Source organism: Cupressus sempervirens, chromosome 2 (genome assembly GCF_028749045.1).
Source record: "Cupressus sempervirens isolate cs-2001-9-10 chromosome 2, ASM2874904v1, whole genome shotgun sequence".
Classification (NCBI taxonomy): Eukaryota; Viridiplantae; Streptophyta; class Pinopsida; order Cupressales; family Cupressaceae; genus Cupressus; species Cupressus sempervirens.
Window position 1 is genome coordinate 125,672,873 of NC_143119.1, and position 22,887 is coordinate 125,695,759.

At 38.5% G+C, this 22,887-nt stretch overlaps 1 protein-coding gene and 1 pseudogene across 2 annotated transcripts; both read right to left on the reverse strand.

The window, feature by feature from the left end:
- Positions 1-235: 235 nt before the first annotated feature.
- On the reverse strand, positions 236-19,451 carry LOC149571356 (RAN GTPase-activating protein 1-like; annotated as a pseudogene). Its single transcript, XR_016359806.1, has 2 exons — positions 19,312-19,451; positions 236-1,386 (listed from the first exon to the last, which is right to left on the reverse strand). The product of XR_016359806.1 is annotated as an RAN GTPase-activating protein 1-like (transcript).
- Positions 6,731-19,305, reverse strand: LOC149571357 (uncharacterized). Its single transcript, XM_089812892.1, has 2 exons — positions 19,112-19,305; positions 6,731-9,037 (listed from the first exon to the last, which is right to left on the reverse strand). Exon 2 carries the CDS (start codon positions 7,774-7,776, stop codon positions 6,739-6,741), a length of 1,038 nt encoding a protein of 345 aa, XP_089669018.1. The 5' UTR covers positions 7,777-9,037; positions 19,112-19,305; the 3' UTR covers positions 6,731-6,738.
- Positions 19,452-22,887: the final 3,436 nt, after the last annotated feature.

Consider the following 22,887-nt stretch of genomic DNA (forward strand, 5'->3'; position numbering starts at 1 on the left):
AACTCGGATACTTATAAAACTCTTGGAGAATTTGAAATCCTCCAGAAAATTGCATTTCTTAACAACCTCTGAAAGAGTCTCCGCTGCATCATCTCCTGAATCATTATAATTGATCCATCATCCCCATGCATATTGTCTCGTGCATTAAACAGAGTCAGCAAGTCTTTAACAGCAAGGCATGCTGCTAAAGCTGGAGCTGCTTTTGAAGTGATAGCATTTCCTCCAACTGCGACTACTCTTAGAGCTGGAGCTGCATTTTTAGGCTGTTGGCAATGGCAACGGCCCCTTTGTCCTCAAGATTCATATAGTCAAAGTAAACTTCCGTGAGTCCTGGATGTCTATAGATGACTTGGCTGAGAGCAACGGCACCAATTGTCCCAAACATATTATCTTTTAAATTGAGCATTTTCAACCTGCTGCCTTTGCTCAAAGCTTCTGCCAAAGCTTTAGCAACTCGGATACTTATAAAACTCTTGGAGAATTTGAAATCCTCCAGAAAATTGCATTTCTTAACAACCTCTGAAAGAGTCTCCGCTGCATCATCTCCTGAATCATTGTTAGAGAAATGCAAACACTTAATCCTTTCAATAGATGGAAGAAACTCACAAATGGCTCTTGCAGCTTCTCCATAAATGGTTGTATCAATGAATTTCAATTCTTCTAGCATTTTCTGCGATTTCAAGAGTGGCCCAAAAGCACTCAGGCCTTTCTCTCCCAGTTCACCTAGTTCAAGACTCAAGGATCTCAGTACGCATCCTTTGAAAGCAGATGAAAATATTGACATAACCAGAAGTGCCTCAGCCTCGGGTCTTTTAAAGTAAAAATCTACAAGTTCAACATCTTTTAAGGTTTTCTGAACACCCATCAAGACGCTCTCTGCAACATGCTGCCTCCACTCCGAAACTTTTGTTGCCAAAGCGTACTCTTGAACAGGAATCCTTGAGCTCTTTTTCTAACGGCCTGAAGAGCTCTATGGCTAAACATGTATCAAGAAATTCGCGTTCCCCTGCGGAAATATCAAAAACAGATTCTTTCTTTTCAGCTATTTCAGGGAATGCTTCCCTGACATCAGAGCTTTCTGCATCAACAAATAGTCTGCTTGTTTCCTTCTCATAAACCTGTAAAGTAGAGATCACATCTGCATTTGGGTGTTCACTAGCATAGTCACGTGAAGCAGCAAATGCTTGATATTCTATTTCTCTTGCATATTCTCTTGCCCTAAAATTGCTGAGAGGACCCCACCTTCTGGAAAAACGGGGTGATGAAATTAAAAAACCAGTCATGTGTCCAACAAACAGCACCCGTACATCCTCACCAGGAAGTCCAAGCTTCATGGACAACAAGTCGCCTGCATGATTCAGATCACTTTCCATTCTATTCTGTAATCTGTAAGAAAACAACCCAAAACAGAGTTTTCAAGATATATGGTTTGGATACAAATGGATTACAGTAAATTCACAAAAAATGAGGAGTTGCAGGTTAACAAAGATGAAATGCAGCTAATAAATTTATGTTGCAGTCCAGAGACCTCATGTTTATAAAGCTGGAGCAGCAGGAACTGAGAATGTTCCAAGACGTAACATACGGCAGGCTAGCCTCTTCGAACAGTTGTGATATTTTGATTTCAAGACTAGAATGGGAAAACAATGGAGATTTCGAGGCCCTATCTATGACATGCGTCCAGAATATACAGCCTCATTTCTCTTTCCTAAATGGGTGCACTACTGTTTATTAAGCAGGAAACTGGTTCAAAATCGGAATGTAAATGATATATGGGTCTTTGTGATTCAAGCCTTCTTGGAAGGCCCTTATTCTGTAATGGGCACCCCTGGATGTCCCAAAAAACTAAACCAAATTGCTGAAAGAAATTATGTCAAACAGTTTGCATTCAACCTCTTATTTCTCTGTTTAATGTTTTAAACCCCTTATTCCGAAAATCAAACGTTTATTTGTTTGTTGTGTTTCGTGCATGGAATTGGTATCATACAACATAAACAAGAAAGAAATTACAATAATATGCAAAGTGGAAATGAACTGCTGCTAATAAAATGTTATTTTCAGAATTCATAAAACCAAATACATGGCAGATTTATCAACTCACTAATTACTTCAGCAGTATTGACATAATACTCCAGCCCATGCTTTCGAACTTGCTGCTACAGTGCTTTGTCCTTCAATCAGTCCACTACCTTCGTAATATCATTCCCTCAAAGCGGCATAAGCGTAGAAAAAGTAGTGAAGAAGATATGAGCAAAATACCAAATCTACCTGTAGCTGGAAATGCAACTAAATTGCCTGATAATGAAGCCAATAACAAAGAATTCCAAAGGCCAAACCCCAAGGGAATGACGTCTAGAATGTTACAAGAGAGGATAGACGTCCTCAAATGCCAAGAACGAAGCTGCAACTCACACACCAATTTCTTCTCATATTCAACCTGGCTAATGAAGCCACAAATGCTTCCTTTTATTCTATTTCCAAGGGTCCGCTCAACTCATATGGGCAATGTGGGATAAAAGATGTGTAGTATATAAAACATATATTAAAATACCCCTTATGTCTCCCTTGGGTACACATCCCCATAAAATAAATATTAAAGTAACACTTTAATATTTTACAATTAAATTAGACGTTACTTTAATAAAACTTCAAGCATTAAAATGTATTAGCAATCGGACTCCGAATAATGCGAGTGATAGCTCATCAGAAAGCTCTCACCAAGGAGTATCAAATCCAATCACCAAAATTGACCTGCATTGTATCCTACCGACTTACTAAAAATAGTAAGTATGCTTGAAACTGAGTAAATCAACTTCGTTTTGGCCCAAACTGGAAACGACTAGGCCAAAACACTCCAGGATCCCATTAAACCCTTCGTTAGCCCTCGAGACCATGTAGAACAAGGCTAACGCACACACACTTGGTCAACTGCTAAAATGGGGACATTACAGTCCGCCCCCCTTGAAATTGCTTGTCCAGTCTGACCAAATACTCCTTCACTATCCTGTTTCTAAGCTTCCTCTCTCTAGTGTCCAAAATAGCCTCGAGTACTAACACAAGCTTCCCCTCCTCATCCAAAGGGGGTAAATCTGCAGAAGGCACTACATTCTGACCAATGGCTTTCTTAAGCCTAGACACATGAAACACATTGTGCACTCGATTGCCCTCTGGAAGCTCAAGCTCATAGGCGACTTTGCCCACTTTGCGAATCACCCTGTAGGGACCATAAAATCTAGGTTTCAACTTTTCAGCTCCAATCTTCTTGAGCGATGACTGTCTATATGGTTGTAGCCTCAAGTAAACCATATCCCCTACCTCGAAGCTACGCTCTATTCGGTGCTAATCAGCATACAATTTCTGTTGATTCTGGGCCTGTTGTATATTCTCTTTGAGCACTTTCAAGATGTCCTGACTATCCTACAATAAGTTTTTGGCTTTGGGCACTCTACTGTCCCCCAAAACTAAATCCATGAAGCTAGGTGCTTCATAACCGTAGAGTGCCATGAAAGGAGTCATCTTGATGGACATATGATAAGTGGTGTTATAACAATACTCTCCCATATGCAACCATCTGATCCAAGACTTTTGTTGTGTAGTTACATAGTTCCTCAAATATCCTTCCACCCATTTATTCACAATCTCTGTTTGCCCATCTGTTTGTGGATGATAACTAGTGCTAGGTGTAAGATCTGTACCACACAACCTAAACAACTCTTGCCAAAAAACACTCATAAACTTACTATCCCGATCGCTGACAATGAATCTGGGCAGCCCATGTAACCTGAATATCTCTCTAAAGAAAAGATCTGCCACCTGTGTTGTTGTGTAAGTGGACGGAATAGCAAAGAAGTGAGCAAACTTCATCAAGCGGTCCACCACCACATAGATGCAATCTCTTCCCTGCACTCGTGGTAAACCAGTGATGAAGTCCATCGAAATACTTTCCCATTTCCTATCAGGAATGGGCAAGGGCTGTAATAAACCTGCAAAAAATGTGTGCTCTCCTTTATTCTGTTGACAAACCACACACTCCCTGACATACCTCTGAACATCATCCTTGAGCCCTTTCCATGAAAACCGCTCTTGGATCTGCCTGTAGGTCTTGAAGACCCCCGGATGTCCAGCTGTGGGTGCATCATGAAATGCCTTCAGTATCGCCTCTCTCAAATGTGATGACGGAATCAAATAAACCCTGTCCTGAACTCTGATCAATCCATCTATCACCTCATAGTGATCATCCTGTATGGTACCCGAAATCAATCCAGAAGCCCAAGCATCTCCGACATACTTTGCTATAATCCGATCTCTCCAATCTCCTGAAATCTCTCCCAGAGCACATAAGTGAGGTCTCCGAGATAAGGCATCAGCCACCACATTTTTCTTACCTTTGACAAACTCTATGTCAAAGTCATAAGCCTGCAATTTAGTCACCCATTTTTGTTGCCGGTCATTAAGATCACGCTGGCTCATGAAGTATTTAATACTGCTGTGATCAGTCTTGATCACAAAACGTCCACCTACCAAATATGATCGAAATTTGGCCAATGCATGCATTATGGTCAACATCTCCCAGTCATAGACAGAATAACTCTTCTCAACTCCCCGAAGCTTCCTACTCTCGAATGCGATGGGATGCTTCTCCTGCATCAGTACTGCTCCAATCCCATCACCTGATGCATCACAATGAAGCTCAAAAGGCTTCGTGAAATCCGGTAGAGCTAGAACTGGACATGAAGACATTATCTGCTTGAAATGCTCAAAACACCTCTGTGCTGCCCCTGTCCACACGAAGGCTCCTTTCCTGGTAAGATTTGTCAAGGGTGTAGCAGTCTGTGAGAATCCCTTAACAAACCTCCTATAAAAACCACATAAACCAAAGAATCCCTTAAGCTGTGTAAGGTTTGTGGGAGTAGGCCACTCTACAATAGCTCTAATCTTTTCGGGATCAACCCGAACGCCATCTGCACTAATGATATGCCCAAGGTAAAGGAGCTCAATCATGCCAAACGCACATTTAGATTCTTTGGCATACAATGACTCTCTCTCCAGAATAGATAACACCTCCTCCAGATGATGTAAGTGCTCCTCCCAAGTCTTACTGAAGACCAAGATGTCATCAAAGAAGATCAAGACAAATCTCCTCAGCTGCTTCCTGAATACCTGGTTCATACAACTTTGAAATGTAGCGGGTGCATTGGTTAGACCAAATGGCATAACTATGAACTCAAAGTGGCCATAGTGACATCGGAAGGCTGTTTTCTCAATGTCCTTTGCTCTCATCCTGATCTGATGGTATCCGGATCGCAAATCAATTTTGGTGAAGAAGCATGCCCCATGCAACTCATCAATCAGCTCATCAATCCTAGGAATGGGATACCTGTTTTTAATTGTTTTCTTATTCAGTGCCCTGTAATCGATGCACATTCGCATCATCCCATCCTTCTTCTTTACCAATACTATTGTTGAAGCAAAGGGGCTCTTACTGGTCCTGATATGCCCCATCTCCAACAAATCCTTAATTGCCTTCTCTATCTCATCCTTGTGTTTCTTAGGATGACGATAGGGAGTAATCATAATTGGTTTAGCTCCCTCCTCGAGCTCAATAACATGTTCCATCCCTCTGTCAGGAGGAACCCCATGAGGAATATCGCTAAATACTTTAGCGTGTCTATCAAGTATCTTCTGGATATCTAGTGGATGACTCTTTTCTTGTGGCTCTGGTGAAGTTGGCATAAGGTAGCACTCTCCTGCCCACTCTATGTCATCATGACGAAAAAGTCTCTGCATTCTCCTCAAGGACACTACTCTGCAACCTCCATCTGAAAAACCTCTAAGTACCACAGTTCTGCCCTCATGCTGGAATCTCATCTCCAATTTCGCTAGGTTGAGTGTGAACTCCACTAGTGAAGCCATCCATGTCATGCCAAGAATGACATCATAATCTCCCATGTCCACAACATAGAACTCATCCTTCAACTCATAGCCATCTCCAAACCTGATGTCAAGATTAGATATCTTCCGAGTGCATAATAATTTATCACCATTAGCCACCATGACTCTAAACCCATCATGCTCCTCTGTTTGTAACCCTCTCCTGGCTACCAACTGTGCATCTATGAAGTTATGTGTAGCCCCAGTGTCAATAAGAGATATCACTTTCTGCCCCTGGATAGTACCCCTGACCTTAAATGTGATTGCCTTTTGGGCCCCTGTCAAGCGTGCCAACAATCTATCATCCTTAGGAATGTTGCTCTCCTCTATAGTGTTACCCTCATCTGAATCGGAGTGCTCATCCTCCCCCTCTGACTCTGAATCTTTTGCTGAAAAATACTCCATTTGATTTGCCTTAGCCTTGAGAGAACATTTATGACATAAGTCCCAAGGCTCTCTACAATGGAAGCACAGCTTCTTCTTTTGAAGTTCATTCAAGGTTTCATTGTCTAGTCCTTTTGATCCTTCTTTGGGTTTGCTATACTCTTTCTGAAACGGTTTTTTGTCTTTGTCCTTGCAGTAGGAAGAATCTGTTGAATGGCTTTTTCCTTTGTATATCGAAGGGGCTAAATCTCGTGCCTTTTTAGTTGCTTCAGCTAAAGTGAGTGGATCATGTCCCTTCACCCAACCTCGTAATGGATCAGCAAGACCATCACAAAATAACACCACCAATCTCCTAGGAGAGATATCAGTTACAAGTACAGACAAGCGCTGAAACTCAGCAATGTAAGCATCCACAGAACCTGACTATTTTAACTGTGCTAGTTCCTTGAAATGTAACTCGGGATCCCTAGTGTCAAATCTCTCAATCAATGTTTCGGTGAATTCCTCATAGGATGTAATCTGATTATGCCCCAAAGTCACCATGCCATGATGCCACCATTCATGTGCAACGCCATCCAAGTGCATAGCCGCATACTTGATAGCCTCCTCCTCAGGTATAGGATTTAGCTGCAAGTATGTATCTACCTTCTGCACCCAAGCTCGTGCAGTCATCTTTCCTAAAGCATCATAATAAGGTAAGGAAAGTTTTCCAACTTTCTTTCTCAGCTCAAAGTTTTGATTCCTCCCTCCTGCTCTAGGCATGTGTCTCATCCTCAAGTCCATATAATCTCTGAGGGAAATATCTGCCTGAAACTCCGGTCCACTAGCCTCCCAGTCCCTCCTGAATTGATCCTGTAACTCGGTAATCTGCGGTTCGTTTACTGGTTGAACCGGATCTCTGGGTGGAAAGGTGGGTAGAAGAGGTCTCGATCTCGCAGTCCGCACTGGACGTGCAACGTGTCTAAAGTTATCAGCCTCATTCCTATTATTGTCGTGTCCATTATTACCATTAATGTTATTCTCAGGACCATTGTTCTTGCCTTGGCCTCCATGGTTATTGTTTCCCCCATTGTTATTGTTTCCCTCATTGTTATTGTTTCTGTTGTTGGCATCACCTGGATTAATATTGACACCCATCTGTCTAGCCATGAGCTGCAACATCATGTCCATTCGCCTATTCTGCTCCTGCTGCATACGCTGCCCCTGCTCTAATGTGTCCAGTAATTGTCTGAACATTATGTCCCCCTGATCTGGACCGGCATTCCCGCCTCTGCCTAATCCTGTATTCCTGTCATCTCGATCACCCATATTGTTGTCCTGATCAAAGAATATCTCCTCTATGTCTGTATGGTTGGATTCAATGTCCCCCTGCACAGATGTACTAGGCTGTTTGCTTTGCAAGTCTGAAATCCTATTTTGTTTTGCTCTGGTATTGCGGAAATTAGAAAGCCCCTGTCGCATGCTCAAACATAAATGCTTAGCCTGTGTTTTTTTTTATTTCTGATTTTAGTGTTTTGACATTTCGTCAAACATTTTTCCCTCTACTGGCTGTTCCAAATTCCCTATAAGACCTCCACAGGATGGCAGGACTCATAGCTCTGATACCACTGTAATGGGCACCCCTGGATGTCCCATAAAACTAAACCAAATTGCTGAAAGGAATTATGTCAAACAGTTTGCATTCAACCTCTTATTTCTCCGTTTAATGTTTTAAACCCCTTATTCCGAAAATCTAAAGTTTATTTATTTGTTGTGTTTCGTGCATAGAATTGGTATCATACAACATAAACAAGAAAGAAACTACAATAATATGCAAAGTGGAAATGAACTGCTGCTAATAAAATGTTATTTTCAGAATTCATAAAACCAAATACATGGCAGATTTATCAACTCACTAATTACTTCAGCAGTATTGACATAATACTCCAGCCCATGCTTTCGAACTTGCTACTACAGTGCTTTGTCCTTCAATCAGTCCACTACCTTCATAATATCATTCCCTCAAAGCAGCATAAGCGTCAAAAAAGTAGTGAAGAAGATATGAGCAAAATACCAAATCTGCCTGTAGCTGGAAATGTAACTAAATTGCCTGATAATGAAGCCAATAACAAAGAATTCCAAAGGCCAAACCCCAAGGGAATGACGTCTAGAATGTTACAAGAGAGAATAGACGTCCTCAAATGCCAAGAACGGAGCTCCAACTCACACACCAATTTCTTCTCATATTTAACCTGGCTAATGAAGCCACAAATGCTTCCTTTTATTCTATTTCCAAGGGTCCGCTCAACTCATATGGGCAATGTGGAATAAAAGATGTGTAGCATATAAAACATATATTAAAATACCCCTTATGTCTCCATTGGGTACACATCCCCATAAAATAAATATTAAAGTAACACTTTAATATTTTACAATTAAATTAGACGTTACTTTAATAAAACTTCAGGCATTAAAATGTATTAGCAATCGGACTCCGAATAATGCGAGTGATAGCTCATCGGAAAGCTCTCACCGAGGAGTATCAAATCCAATCACCAAAATTGACCTGCACTGTGTCCTGCCGACTTACTAAAAATAGTAAGTATGCCTGAAACTGAGTAAATCAACTTCCTTTTGGCCCAAACTGGAAATGACTAGGCCAAAACACTCCAGGATCCCATTAAACCCTTCGTTAGCCCTCGGGACCATGTAGAACAAGGCTAATGCACACACACTTGGTCAACTGCTAAAATGGGGACATTACATATTCTCAGTATAAAGAAAAAAGTCACAGCAAATAAATCACCAAAAAAAATTTAAAAATAGAATTAATAACAATGTTGACTGGTATATTTCTAATTAGAAAAAATTATCTAAATGATGTCAATAGATAATAATTTGGAGACACTTAAGATGTGCTTGTGAAATGAATGTCAAAAAGCATTGAAAATGAATGTAACATGAAACTACAAGAGTATACAATTGTGTAGATTACAAAATATCGTTTGTATTCATGTTATTCACATTAAAAGTATACATTAAGCATGTTATGATTTGAAAAGTAAATATAAAATGAAATATAAGAACATAAGTAATTAGAGGGCTGTAGAGCAGTGGAGTTCCTCCCAAAATACTGGCAGAATTGTTTAATTTTTTAAAAAAGAAATTTAAGTTTGAAAAACTGTGATCATAGAATGCTATAATTGATTTTATACTGCAAAATTATTCCATAATACAGATCAGAAATCAGCATCTGGAGCTAGATATTATTATTCAATTTTGTTCTTTTTTCTTTTCAGCAGAGAATTTGCAAAATTTAAAACTGTGTGCATAAGGTGTAACCTTGCGAAATATAAAGATAAGTACTAGGATATTATTTTCCAAGAAACAATGTTTCTTTAATGGTTATCTAGTCATCTTTAGTCTGTATAGGAAAGTTTCCTATTCTTTCTTCTCTCAACATTTGTTTCTTTTAGACTAGTATAGACTTTTACTTGAAAACTTGTCTCCTGCAATCAATAGCACATGCCCTTGTTGGTTTTTACAGACCAAAAAAATAATTTGCCTTTTTAACTTCATACCCTTCTTAGCCCTCCTTGTATACAGCATAATTATTAGTAGCTGTGTGTGTCCAGCGACGCGTCATTAGTAATTTGCATACCACGATCTACAATTGTAAATTTCCAATAACTTTGAACCCCTCATACATTCAAATGCATGTGACGCGTCATCAGAAATTTGCATACACTCATTGAAAGAATACAGACTGAGGAAACGTACAAAATGCATATAAACTGCAAGCCAATTTGTCTCACTGGAGCAAACCGCATTGTTTAATAAGTAGTTAAATAAGAGCACATAATAAGATTGCAGACAGAACCTTGCAAGTACTGGAAACTCATGCAACTTCAAACCTTGGCAATAGGATCTAATTTGATTCAAAGTTGAGCCTTGGGACAGATGTAATGGCCTCTTTTAATCAACAGTGATGTGTGAATGTTTTGGAGGTGTTTTGTCAGAAGCTAACCAAGGAAGTGAATGTAACATCAACAGTAACATAGGAATGAATCAATCAAGTAAGGCAACCAAGTAATGCTCATCTTTCTAATCCAAAGTTTTCATGTTTCTTCTTGGAAAAGGTCACTGGACACTCCAAAAGGCAGACAAAGCATATTCAAAAGTTCTATCAGTTCCAAATACATTACCAATAGATGCTCATACTAAAAACTGACAAATTAAGCGCCAAGATTTTAATAAAGTTGCAAACAAGATACACAGAAAATCACATATTTAAGCATTATATGTCTCATCTTTTGACACTATACAATTCAAATAAAAACCCTACAATACAGAAATCCTCAAATTAGACACATGAACCACATCCAGTGTGCCAAATAGATTCATACATTACCAAGAAGTTCTGCAAACACGGTAAAGAAACCAATAGATTCCAATCCAGAGGTGCAGATGTTCATACATTGCTCACAAGTCATTTTGAAGCAAGACAAGCGAACATCACTTGAAGATGCCAATTGAAGATATCTTTGGACATGATCAGATGTCAAGGGTTTCAGTTGAGTGAAAAGAGGATGATCTCACGCTCTACTTTATGTTCTTCTATACTATGTGCTTGAAACAACAAGCTTGTCAAGTTGATATTAAACAAGAAAATTGCTTAAATTCAAAATTGCTGTGTTCAGAAAGGCCAAATCACATCATGAGTGTCTACAGAAAGAGACAAGTTCAATGAACAAAGGTTTACACGTTGAGTTTAAACAGGAATCAGGAACTTTTCGGTGTTAGGACAAGCCACACATTTAAGAATTAATCAAGCATGTTAAACTTTCTTCCTTGGTGATGCTATCATCTGTCCAATAAAAAATGCTCTCTTTCCTATGTGGGGCTGGATCACTGTAGGACTTGCCAACCTCAAATCTCCAGTCAAGATCATGCATATTTGTACATCCATTCAAATTTACATGGGTGAGGTGCAAGCAATACGCCAAAAACTCGTCAATTCCAAATTGGCAAAGTGTGTCGTCTGACAAGTTTAATTCAGAAAGCTTCCATAGAAGGGCAGAATTTTCAAAAACTTGGGAGTTGAAAACCCAAGTAGTTAAAAACCCGCTCTTGATAAGACCTCAATGTAACTAATAAAATCAATTGGAGTTCAAGAGAAAACAGAAAAATGATGAAGAATTTGATTTCATTCAAAATGATATGGGATGAAATCGATGCAAAATCAATACGTGCTAAATCGCTGAAAGGAATAAACACAAATTAATTATTTGCCCATAGGCAAATTGACCCATTGGTACAGAATTCACCTGTTTAAATGAACTGGTTTGATTGGTCAAGAAGGGGCAGTTCAGCCTAGAAAAATAGGCATGGCTCTTCAACCCAAAATGTCAATATAAGGGTAAGGATTCATTTCATTTGCAATCGCAATAAGCACGCATCGAACTAGCAATTGAAGGCAGATCAAGCTAATCATAATGAGCGGCAATTTAAAGAAATTATAAAGTTTAGAAGAGGAGTTTGGGGAATGTCGATGTAAGTTTTGTTCCACTACAACCTGCAGAAACTCAAATCTCCATCTATCTCTTTAATAATGTCACTTTTTATGCTAAGCTTGCAACGTAAGATCATGAAATGACTTCAAGATTCCTTCAGTTGCAGACACTCGCTCTGTGAACTAATGTGATTTGTTGGGATCACTAAGGGGCTTACATTGTTCTCAAGACTTGTCAAAATGGATTTCTAAAGGTTCCGCTTCACAACATGCAATGAAAATATAGTTTAGATCTCCAATTCTTGAATTCTCAACTTGTACATGAACTTTAACTTCTACGTCTACTTCTACTTCTAATTATGAGTACACGAAAGTATGGATGAACTTGGACTCTACTAGACGCAATCTTGTCAACGACTCCACCAACCTACAACACACTTCTAAGGTATAATCAAATGATATTCAAATCAATGTTTCCTCTCGAAATCCCATCAACGGATGTAAACTAAATATTGGATATCAATTAAGTTTAAGTACTTTCAATCACTAGCTAACCACGTAAGGCACACTTACAGCCAGCAAGAGGCTATTGGACTAGTTGAGTTACATGTCAAGCAATAAACATCCACAATTTGTTTCATCCAACTAAACTACTTAAAGCGAATTCTAATCTATCTTTACAAAACTTGAAATTGAAATATACACTAAATGAGGATGAAGGCAACCATGCAATAATTGAAATTTGTTCACGACAAATCTCCATGCAAAGCACAATAATGATAAGCAAATCAAATTTGGCATTATCCTTATAACATTTCTCCAACGTAACTCTTTTCAAATGAGAGGAGCAAGCTTTATATAGGGAACTTAAGGGCAATGGATGCCCAAGATTAAATCTAAATCAATGGCCCAAATTAAGTCGTACAAACCCTAATTAGCGGTGTCAGCTCATCGGCCAATGAGACTCAAGTATCCCAAAACGAGCCAATAGAAAACTTACAAAATAGTATTGGAACACAAGGTGTTCACTTCTAGTATTCGTCAACATAATTCAACAAGAACAACCTTGTCCTCAGGATACTTGGGGGAGCCTTTTGGGATAGACTGAAAGTCTGGCAACACGCAGCAAACTAATATGTGCCAAAGAGTATAAAATTTCTGACTGGAAGAGTCGGCCTTCTTTGAATCAATATGCCAGTACTTATAGTGGATTGTGTAACATTTTGGCCAGCTCATAAAATAATATCCATTACTTGTATGAAATTGACTCTTGTCATGATATTAATATTTGTTGTTTTATGGAAGGATTTTTGCACAAAAGGATTTCTCAAGTCATCCAAATCTCTCTTGTTCAATCTATCACGGTGTGATTGTCCACTTTCAATTCATATTAAAAAAATTGGTATAGCTGAACATTAGAAAGCTCAGGCAACTAACAAACATAGGGAATATCTCTCATCAAATGCTATAGCCTTGCACAATATACACGACCATTAAATATCAGATATTAAGGATGTGCGCTTTAAATCTTCAAATAATGCATTCGGACAAGGAAATCACCAAAATGGGGTCTAATAGGTCCTAGAGCCTCCACTTACGGTGCAAACTGTTTAGGACAGTACTAGCATATCACATCATTATAAATGAGTGAAAGTCCAAGATTAGAAGGAGCCTTGAGGCTCACTTGTTTTATCACACAATCCATATACCCTGTTTTGCATGCAAACCTCATTGTTCAATAGATAGTTGGAGATTTGGTCTCTCATTCTGAAGTACTAAATATTCGACTATGCATGTTGTAGTGGAACAAAACTCACATCAACAACACACTTAATGGAAAATACACAATTTACTCCACTTGTCATGAATTCTCAACTGCTTAGGAGACTAAGGCGCTCTAAATACTACCAAGCCTAACTAAACCGAACATGGCCAATTTTTGAAGAGTTGTGGATGTAATATTTTTGAAGAGTTATTATATTGGGGTAGTAAGCTGCATCCATAATCAGAATATGTGTACAAACTGCTGCAAATTCCCTAAATGCGTCGTCATTGGCATAAGAGCAGTTGGAAATATCCATAGACTTCAATAAGGGACATGACTTAGCTGCAGCATGAACCACACGGTCTGAAAGCTTATGGCATGAAGCCATGTCAAGATCCTGCAGCACAGGGCAATTCAGATTTGCAGATGCCACACCTGACTGCTTAAGGGTCAAAGTTGCTAGTCCAAAGTTGGTAGATAGATATGAATGATATAAAAATGTGACTGAATAATGCTATTTTTTATTTTCTAATGCAAAGTTGTTTAGCAATTGGTATGTCAGTGCAGGGGTACCATAGTTGAAAATGTATTATGCAGAAGGACTAAAAAAATACAATTAGCAAGAGAAGGAAACCTACAAACTTCACAGAGAGCATAACCATTTGATCCCTTGAAGGTACACTCTGAGAATCAGAAATAATGTATGCCCTTCCGTTAAGAAACTGCCCCCAGGAAAGCAATTTCAAAAATAGTAATAATACAGCTAATTGGGGTGGAATAACAAGACAAAAAGGTAGAAGAATCTGCACACCGGTAAGAAATACAGCAGTTGGAATTATGAATCCAAAAAAGCGTTGCAGTCCGCATCACAAAATTAAATAATTGTCTTCTCATTCCACAGGTTGTGCAACTTATTAGTACTTGTTATAAAGCTATTGTGGTTTTTGTTGAAGTAGAAATAATAATTTCTATATACTGTTTGTACTTATTCTTTAATTTGTTAATTCTCAAGATTTATTTCTTCTCGATTTGTTTAGCAGAAAAATGCGGAGGGTTTGGCAATTTTCGCCGCACGACAACGAAAATCTCAGGTGCAATTGTTTGGGTAATTATATCATTCCTCTTAGTGATGCACTATATATCACTAGTTTAACAATATATCACAGATATTCTTGACCATGCTCTACAAACTGAGCATAACCTGTTAAAGATGTTCAAATGGGTGCTAGAGAATTAAAGATGGTAAACAAATATATTTAATTTAAAAGTGTGATTCTAAATAATATCTTTATACCTGGCCCTTCATCGCAATGGCTATTTGTAATATGCACAACTTTAGCTAGTAATTGTTAAGAAAAACAGATCGATTTGGTGAAGACTGAACTATCTGATATTGGCAGAAATACTGTACGGATTTGAGTATTATTCAGTTCCCTTTTTGAGAATTCTGATATATTTGATTGACTTTCTTTTGCAGTTCAATTATGCTGATGAACGATAACTATGAACTTCGATGAGGGCAGATCTATTTCAGACTCTAATGAATGTATGTTGCAGACCGTCTTTGAAATGTATTGCAGACTGAATTTGTTAAGTCGAAGACTGTGATTCACATTGCCTTTTCCGTGATTCCGATAGCACTTGCGACTGTATCACCTGCCGTTTCAATGTAATATCATTATCAATGATGGTCGATACTTAATTGACATTCGGTCTTTGATAAAGCCAATACTTATCATGATTTTAATAATATACTTTCGGTATATATATATACAATATAGAATTGGCTTCAAATTCACTATGAAGCTAAATTTCTCAACAGTAATATGTCACTTGTTTATATAAAACTAGTAGATTTCTTGATGATTTCCTCTACTTTCCCCATGCACATCTTCCTCAGAAAGGGAAATTTCCAGATGTCAATTCAATAAATGGGACTGTCAAACAACCCTCAAAACAAAAAGAAATGTCAAAGATACAGAGTACCAATTTCTCAATTCTTCGTAAGTAGGTGTGAGCCTAGATGCAATGAGTGTTAAGTGTTCCACTCATTCTTATGAGAGATGGGTTCTTGTGAACCAATAGTCATGAAACATGGGTCAGTGAGTTTGACTCAATGACTCAGAAAACTGCAAAGTTGAATCCTGATACAATTCTTAGTTTTCTCTAGTGGCATCTAGCATCTTCTCTATTGTAAGAGAAGTCCAAATCATGAATGGATCAAAACAAGCAGAAATTGAGTACAAAAGATTCAATGGTAGTCACAAATAGGTAAGACCATGGTATGATGATTAGCAAGACTAAAGTTGTGATAATGACAAGGCTACCAGTACAACTGTGCATGCCTTTTAAAAATGATCGCAATAATGCAAGGTCAAGAATATAAGAGCCTGAGACATAAACAATCAAAATTCAATAGAATAGATATCTGTTATCATTTTTTACGCCCCACCAAGATTCAAATTTTAAATGTTTTACCCGCCAACGACTAGTGTGCAGAGTTAATATTATTTTAAATACCCGATCAAACCTTATAATATGTTTTGCGGCCCACAAGTCTTCCATCTTCAAATCTAAAGAATATCTATGGTTGGCGCTATCTCGCCATGGGAAGTTGCACGGTGGATACGTTAGCGACATAGCGCCCTTTTGCCGCGTGTCAGGTGGGTCCCCTTTTCCTCGATTGTTTCTCCGGTGCTGGGTTTTGCTAGTTCCACGGTGGGCGCCATGGCACTATCAAAAAATCCGAGCTTCTCGCCGTTAGCGACATAGTGCCCAGACGGAAAGTGATCCTGCGGCAAGGTTTGGAAGTACAGTGGGTCCCAGGTGTGCCCTGTCAGATATCGGCGAGGATTTGTCAAACATGTTGGCGGTGGATTCATCTTTTCATTGGCTAAGTATAACTGCGTGGAGTATAGGTCCTACTTTCCTTGGCAGGCCGCAGACAGGGGTTTGTCAGACAGGTCAAAGTACGTAGGCGGATCTTATTGGCCCATCCAATTAACCAGGTATGCAGTCCTGCAAAGAGTTTGAGCGCCGTAGATGTGAATTTGATCCACGGTTGGCGTCATGTCGCTATTGAGAGTTGCACGATAGATACCCATAGCGACATAACGCCTTGGCGACGCGTGGCATAGATGACGTAATGGGCCCGCCCTTCTTCAAAGTGATAGTACATCTCATCCTCAGTGGCAGTTGTCAGACGGGTCAGAATACAATGGCATTTTTTCATTGGTCCATTCAGCCAACTCGAGACGCAGTTGTACAGTTTTGTGGACCACCATAGATCTAAGGCAGATCTATGGCAGGCGCTATCTCGCTATGGAGAACTGCAAGAATTTTAACCATAGCGACCTAGTGCCCTTTCGCCACATGGACCAGGGGGCCAGGTCTCGCCAAGGTATGTGTGCCAAGGATTGCCAGGTGTCATTCGAGTGTGGTGCAGTTGCCGAGATGGCGCCAAGTATGACGGGCCCGAGTAAGAACAAGCATAGTATTACGACGAGTCTTCACGATCATCAGATTTCAGGAAGATCGATGGTGGGCGTTATCGCGCTATTGAAAGTTGCACACTATATACCATAGCAACATAGCGCCTCAATGACACATGTCAGATGGGCCCGTGTTATCTCGTGAACCTCAAGGATGATGCCAGGTTGTGCCAGGTAGATACCAGGTGTGCTGACAGCGTTTCGCGGGCCCAGAAGTTGCAAAGCAAAGCGTGGAACACGACGAGTCTCCACGATCGTCAGATTAAGAAAGATCAACAATGGCCACTATCTCGCTATGGAGAACTGTCATAATTTTAACCATAGCAACATAGCGCCTTGGTGACACGTGTCTTGCGGGCCCAGCCAAGGTTGACAGTTAACGATTGGCAGTTAGTGTAATTGTCGCAGCTGGAGTTGGAGGAGTTGGCGCGGTTAGTAATGAAGAAATGGTCAACTATGTAGGACTTCCGCGAGGTGGCAAAATAAAAAGAGGTTGTTGGTCCACGTGGTCCATCCTGCTTACAGAAACAGGTTGACTCGCTGACTCTACTGATTCACAAACCAAAAAATGAAGGTAATCGGTTTTGTTGCGCGATCTAATCTTCATGATTGATTCCAACTACAATGAAATGAATGCAGAACGAGAAGAACACTCCACCACCCATCTTTTGATCCATCTACCGAGTTAGAGCGCAGTTATGGCGCCGTTTCTGTCTTCTCAGGGCCCTGTTCCAAATCATTGTGTCTGGATCCGCGTCCAGATCAGATTTCCCCTTGATTGTTCTCTGCAGAACTTAATGGCAGGTAGCTGCGAAGTCACTTCAGCTGGAAGAGATCTCAATTATGCCTGAACTATAAAGGCAACTTTTGTAGATTTTGTTGAAGTCAAACCTTTCTCTGGCTTTTCTCTGTTGTTGCTCTGCAATTCCAGTATAAATTCCCCTGTGCCTCTGAACTATATGATTCTCTATTTTATCTCCTTCAACCATTGGTATGAAAGTGCAAGAACTCCTTGCCTTCGCCATTGTTTTGTGAAAGTCTGTAATCTGCATGACTGTATCTCTATTGGCTTGTGAATGGTATATAAGTGAATCTCTCTTTTCTTGTGACATTCATCTTGATCATCTTGATCTGCATATGGTTATTTGATTAAAGCAAGGCTGAATGTGTATATCCTTAGTTTCATTCTAGTTCAATAGTGCATATATGGGCAAAGATTGGTCTGAACACTCTATTTTGGTGCATCGCCTCTTTAGATTAGGCTAGGTAGATTTGTTTCATGCTCTCCTTCTCCCTTTTCCCCTCCAAGAGTAGTTAGGTGCACCCTAATAGTAAGAGGAAGCCGGCCTTCTCCGGAGACTCAACCTCACAGTTCAAGTCCCACAGCTTGGAGGTTGTTTCCATATTTCACTAGGTTGTCCTCATGCATAGGCTCTGGACAAGGGTGCAAACCTAAGTGACAATAATATCCATTAGATAATAGTAGAGGAATCACTTTTTAAAAAATAGGCTCAAATCTAATGGAAAGGAATACAACAGCTCATGGATGAAGTAAATGTCAAGCAATAGATGGACCCTACGGGTGAAATTAATTTCAGGTGTATGAAAGTCTAGATTCTGATAACATTTTCACTGATAATCTTCGCTTCCAGAGAATTTTACACCTTGGTATTAACAAATCTACTATCTAATAAAATGTTATCTGTATTTTCTTATAAAATTATTTCTCATGGTTTTGGCAGGCTGATATAGACAATATTGGTACTATAGAGGACGGAGAGTAGGGCTTTTCAATAATCGTAAAAAAGCGTTCCAATCATTGTAGAATAGAGTTATTTTCTGGCCAACATTGGTTCGGGGAGTAAAAAAATTATTTTCTGCTGACTGGACAGAATAATGTTTTGTTTTTTTTCTGGCGAAGATTGGTTGGGCGAGTAGGTATTTCATTTTCCGTTGCTTGGTCAAATGCAACAACATGATAGATTGCAATTTTAAAACTTCGGAAAATACTCATAAAAATATTATTAGAAGGATGAAAAATCGACTGACCGTCTCTGCCAAAGTTAAAACTGCACTCGATATCATTCAATGGCTCCAATATGCGTCGTAAAACATTCTTTGGAAGAGAATGATGAATTACTCATTAGAAGATGCGAAAACTAGAAAGGTGAAAATGAATGAAACCTCATCGCTCGACTGTAAGAAAATAGAGAGCTCGTCAAATATAAGCAACCAAGGATATCGCGTACCTCATACGGACCCCAGACAGCTCTGAATCCAATCGCGAACAGTACAAACCCTAGCCTTTCAATGAATTAAGAAGAGGAGATAAGACCGAGGTAGGGAGGAGGACGGGTTAGTGGCTAAATAGCCAACTTAAACGCGTATTCTACATAGGGGGATATTATTTTTTTCCATTTAATTTCTATTTATTATTACGGGAACTTGTATTCCATGGAGCTAAGTCACTCTGATTTCTCATTCAACAATATTGATTTTAATTATTCATTTTAATTTACGGTTTATTTACACTTTATAATTTACAATTCAGTAGATCTCACACATCTCAATTTTTCTCTTTATTTCACTTTTAATTTACAACTTCTTGGAAGTCGATTAATTTGGAAAAAAATAATAATTGAACATTTTATAAGTTTAATATGTTTCGAATCTATCTTCTACATTTCATCCTTGTCTACTATATAATGATGATTATTATTAGGGTTGCCACCTTATCGGCAAATGAGATTCAAGCATCCAAAAATAAGCCAATAGAAAAATTACAAAATAGTGAAAAGTGGCCAAATGGCATAAGAAATGGGCCAATAAAAATTAAACACCTAAATCAATAACCAATGAGAAATTTGTTTGCAACTAGGCTTATATCGAATAATCATCGAAAATATTGTCTTTGTTGTCTCTTTCTCTCCTTGTCCATCTGATGTGCCTGGACACAATATTGCTAAGCTTACTCAATGGAGGTATAAGTTTATTTTGTATTCTCCAGACTGCTAAATTACTTCCTTTATCCTTAATTGCTTCCTCTAATGACAGAAAATAAGCATCAAACTCATCCAATACCATTTCCATTTTATCTACAACATCGTTACTTTGAAATGTCATTTCAATAGGCAAAATCTTATTAAAACCATCAAGTGATATTCTCAACAATCAATCTTTCTTCATTGATATTTATTTTGCCTTAGAAAAATCCATCATGCATATCTTCATTAATTGATCTTTATTAAATGTTTCAAGTTATCCTTCATCGTCCACATTTACAAGTGCCTTACCAAGATCACTTAGCAACAATGAGGATATGACTGTGTGTGTGTGTGTGTGTGTGTGTATTAATTCACATGGTGATTTGGTATGCATACATGCGCACACATATGTTGACAGTTGTCATGTCAGTTTATGCATGAATTCTAACTGACGCTATCATATCTTAACAAAAGCTCTTTACCAAACATGTCTACATAATTATAAGTAATCAAAATGTTACCATATTATCCAAGAGTTAAGACCTTGAATTTTGTCCTTGCATTGCCAAAGAATTGAATTGCTTATACTATACAATTCACTAAGCCAAAATACCCGATCACATAGTGTAAGAGTTTGCCTTAGGGAAAAATTCACCCAAGATCAAGGAACTCAAGCACAAGAACAAGAATACACCAAAAGAGTATGATCAATATGAGAATGAATATCCCAAAAACATGTACATACACACTAGGAGTGCCTATATATAAAGGCCTCTAAGATGCATCTAGAATGTCTCTACAAAGACCTAGGAGATAAGATAAGCATGACAACTAAGCACATGTCTTATCCTCCATTGCAGATGAGAGGCTAAGTATGGCAAGGTGTATCTCATGTAGAGATGTTGTAGACACCATGTGCTTAATTAGAGTGCTAACTTCTGTGTTGTCAACAAGACAACTCATAAGAGTATGCATACTCCTAGGTGTCAAACTAATAAATAATTAAATAATGCATTAACCTAAGTAAACTTAAGTAAAGTGTAAATCGTAAATACATATTTACACCAACACCCCCCTTGAGTGCAACTTAGGGGAATGCACATAAGCCCACAAAAGCTAGGATGAAATGCATAATGGGTCCCGACTACTAGGCCATGTTAGGTACCCATGTACAAAATGTAATGAAATTTCGGCACTCAGCATACACTAGATAACTTGGCACATGAAGGAACACTCGGCATACACTGAGTAACTCGGCACATGAAAAACACTCAACATACACTGGGTAACTTGGCACATGAAGAGTCACTCAGCATACACTGGGTAATTGGGTAACTCGACACATGAGTCCAACGGTACCATTATCTGGAGGAGGTCCCACACCCCACTTTCCTTCTGATTCTGAAGGCACTAGTAGAGAATCTTCGCTAGTTGATCTCCCTTGCGAGCTCAACTGAAAGAGAGTTCCTAATTGAAGAATGCCAAAGATAGTCACGATGTGCCTATTGGCAGAAGATAGTCACAATGTGCCTATTGCTAATAGGCACATGGTGACTATCTTTGACATTCTCCTATGGCTCTTGTGGTTCTAATCTTATAACATGAGGCTTCCTCTTCTTTTTTTGAGCGTTAGGTTGATGTAGCCTTGTAGTAAGAAATGAATGGGTTTAGTTTTGATTATGTTTGGTCAGGGAATTGTCAAGAGAAAAAGAAGAGAATAGGATAAAGTAATTCAATTCACTATAAAAGAAACACCTTAGTTCAATTTCACGATTCTTAAGCAGTTGCAATTAATTCCAAAATCAAGTGACAGAAAGTTAATTGAAGTAGTGAACCTTCCTTTGTTTTCTTTTTAATCTTCCTTCTATGTGTTTCATACTCAAACCACACTATTTTCGAGATGTGTTATGCATGAATGGCTTGGGTAGAGAATTAATCAAGCAACAATTTCTTTCAAGAAGCTTTAATAGAGAAAAATACCAAATTTAGATTAAACTTGCACCTTAACATTTACATAGTTTTATGTCAAAGCAAAGACTCATTTTTAAGTTTTCACATGGAAGAGAAAGAAGAACTTGAAAACAATGTTGTTCACAGCTTGAACAAGCACCTTCCCTTCTCCAGCCATTGTTACCCTTGAATGCACCTTTGTTTTGTTTTATAAACATTGGGAGAAAATAATAGACCCAATTGTAATTCATAAGAAAAACTAAAGAGTTATATGTGAAAAAAATGAATAAGTTATGTCATTTGTTATTATTATTATTATGTTAGGAAGGGCTATAAAAAAGAGTATATAATGTGTGAAGATTATTATTGAATTTTAAATATGAATGCATTTAAGTTGTCTTCAAGATGAAATCCTACATTTTCATTGCCATGAATAACTTATTCAGTTAAGTAAATGATTAATATGCTAACAATTTACTTATTATAAACGCTACATTATTACTAATTTCATGACATCTCATAGAACATACAAGAACTAGGTTAAAGTAAAATGCGACATCAATTACTTGCATCAAGTCCTAAGTGGTGTGTGGGCTATGAGATCATCTAGTTCATCCCCTTCTGAGAGGTTAACCCTGTCTACTTCGACCACACTCTCATCTTGTTAGGTCCTGCAACCACTCAGAGACTCATAACAAATATCAACTCAATAACCAAGATAATATGACTAGATATAAACATTAAATATAATCATGAGTGGCATACATCACATGACGTAATCATATAAGAAATGAAATATGATTTCATAATCATACATCTACGCATTAAATTGATCATTGATTCATCTTAATTAATGCAGTCAAGTTACAAAACAAGAAAAATAGCTTAAAT

Excerpts from the sequence above, each read along its gene's own strand:
- LOC149571357 (XM_089812892.1), bottom strand. The coding sequence starts at position 7,776 with ATGCGACAGGGGCTTTCTAATTTCCGCAATACCAGAGCAAAACAAAAT.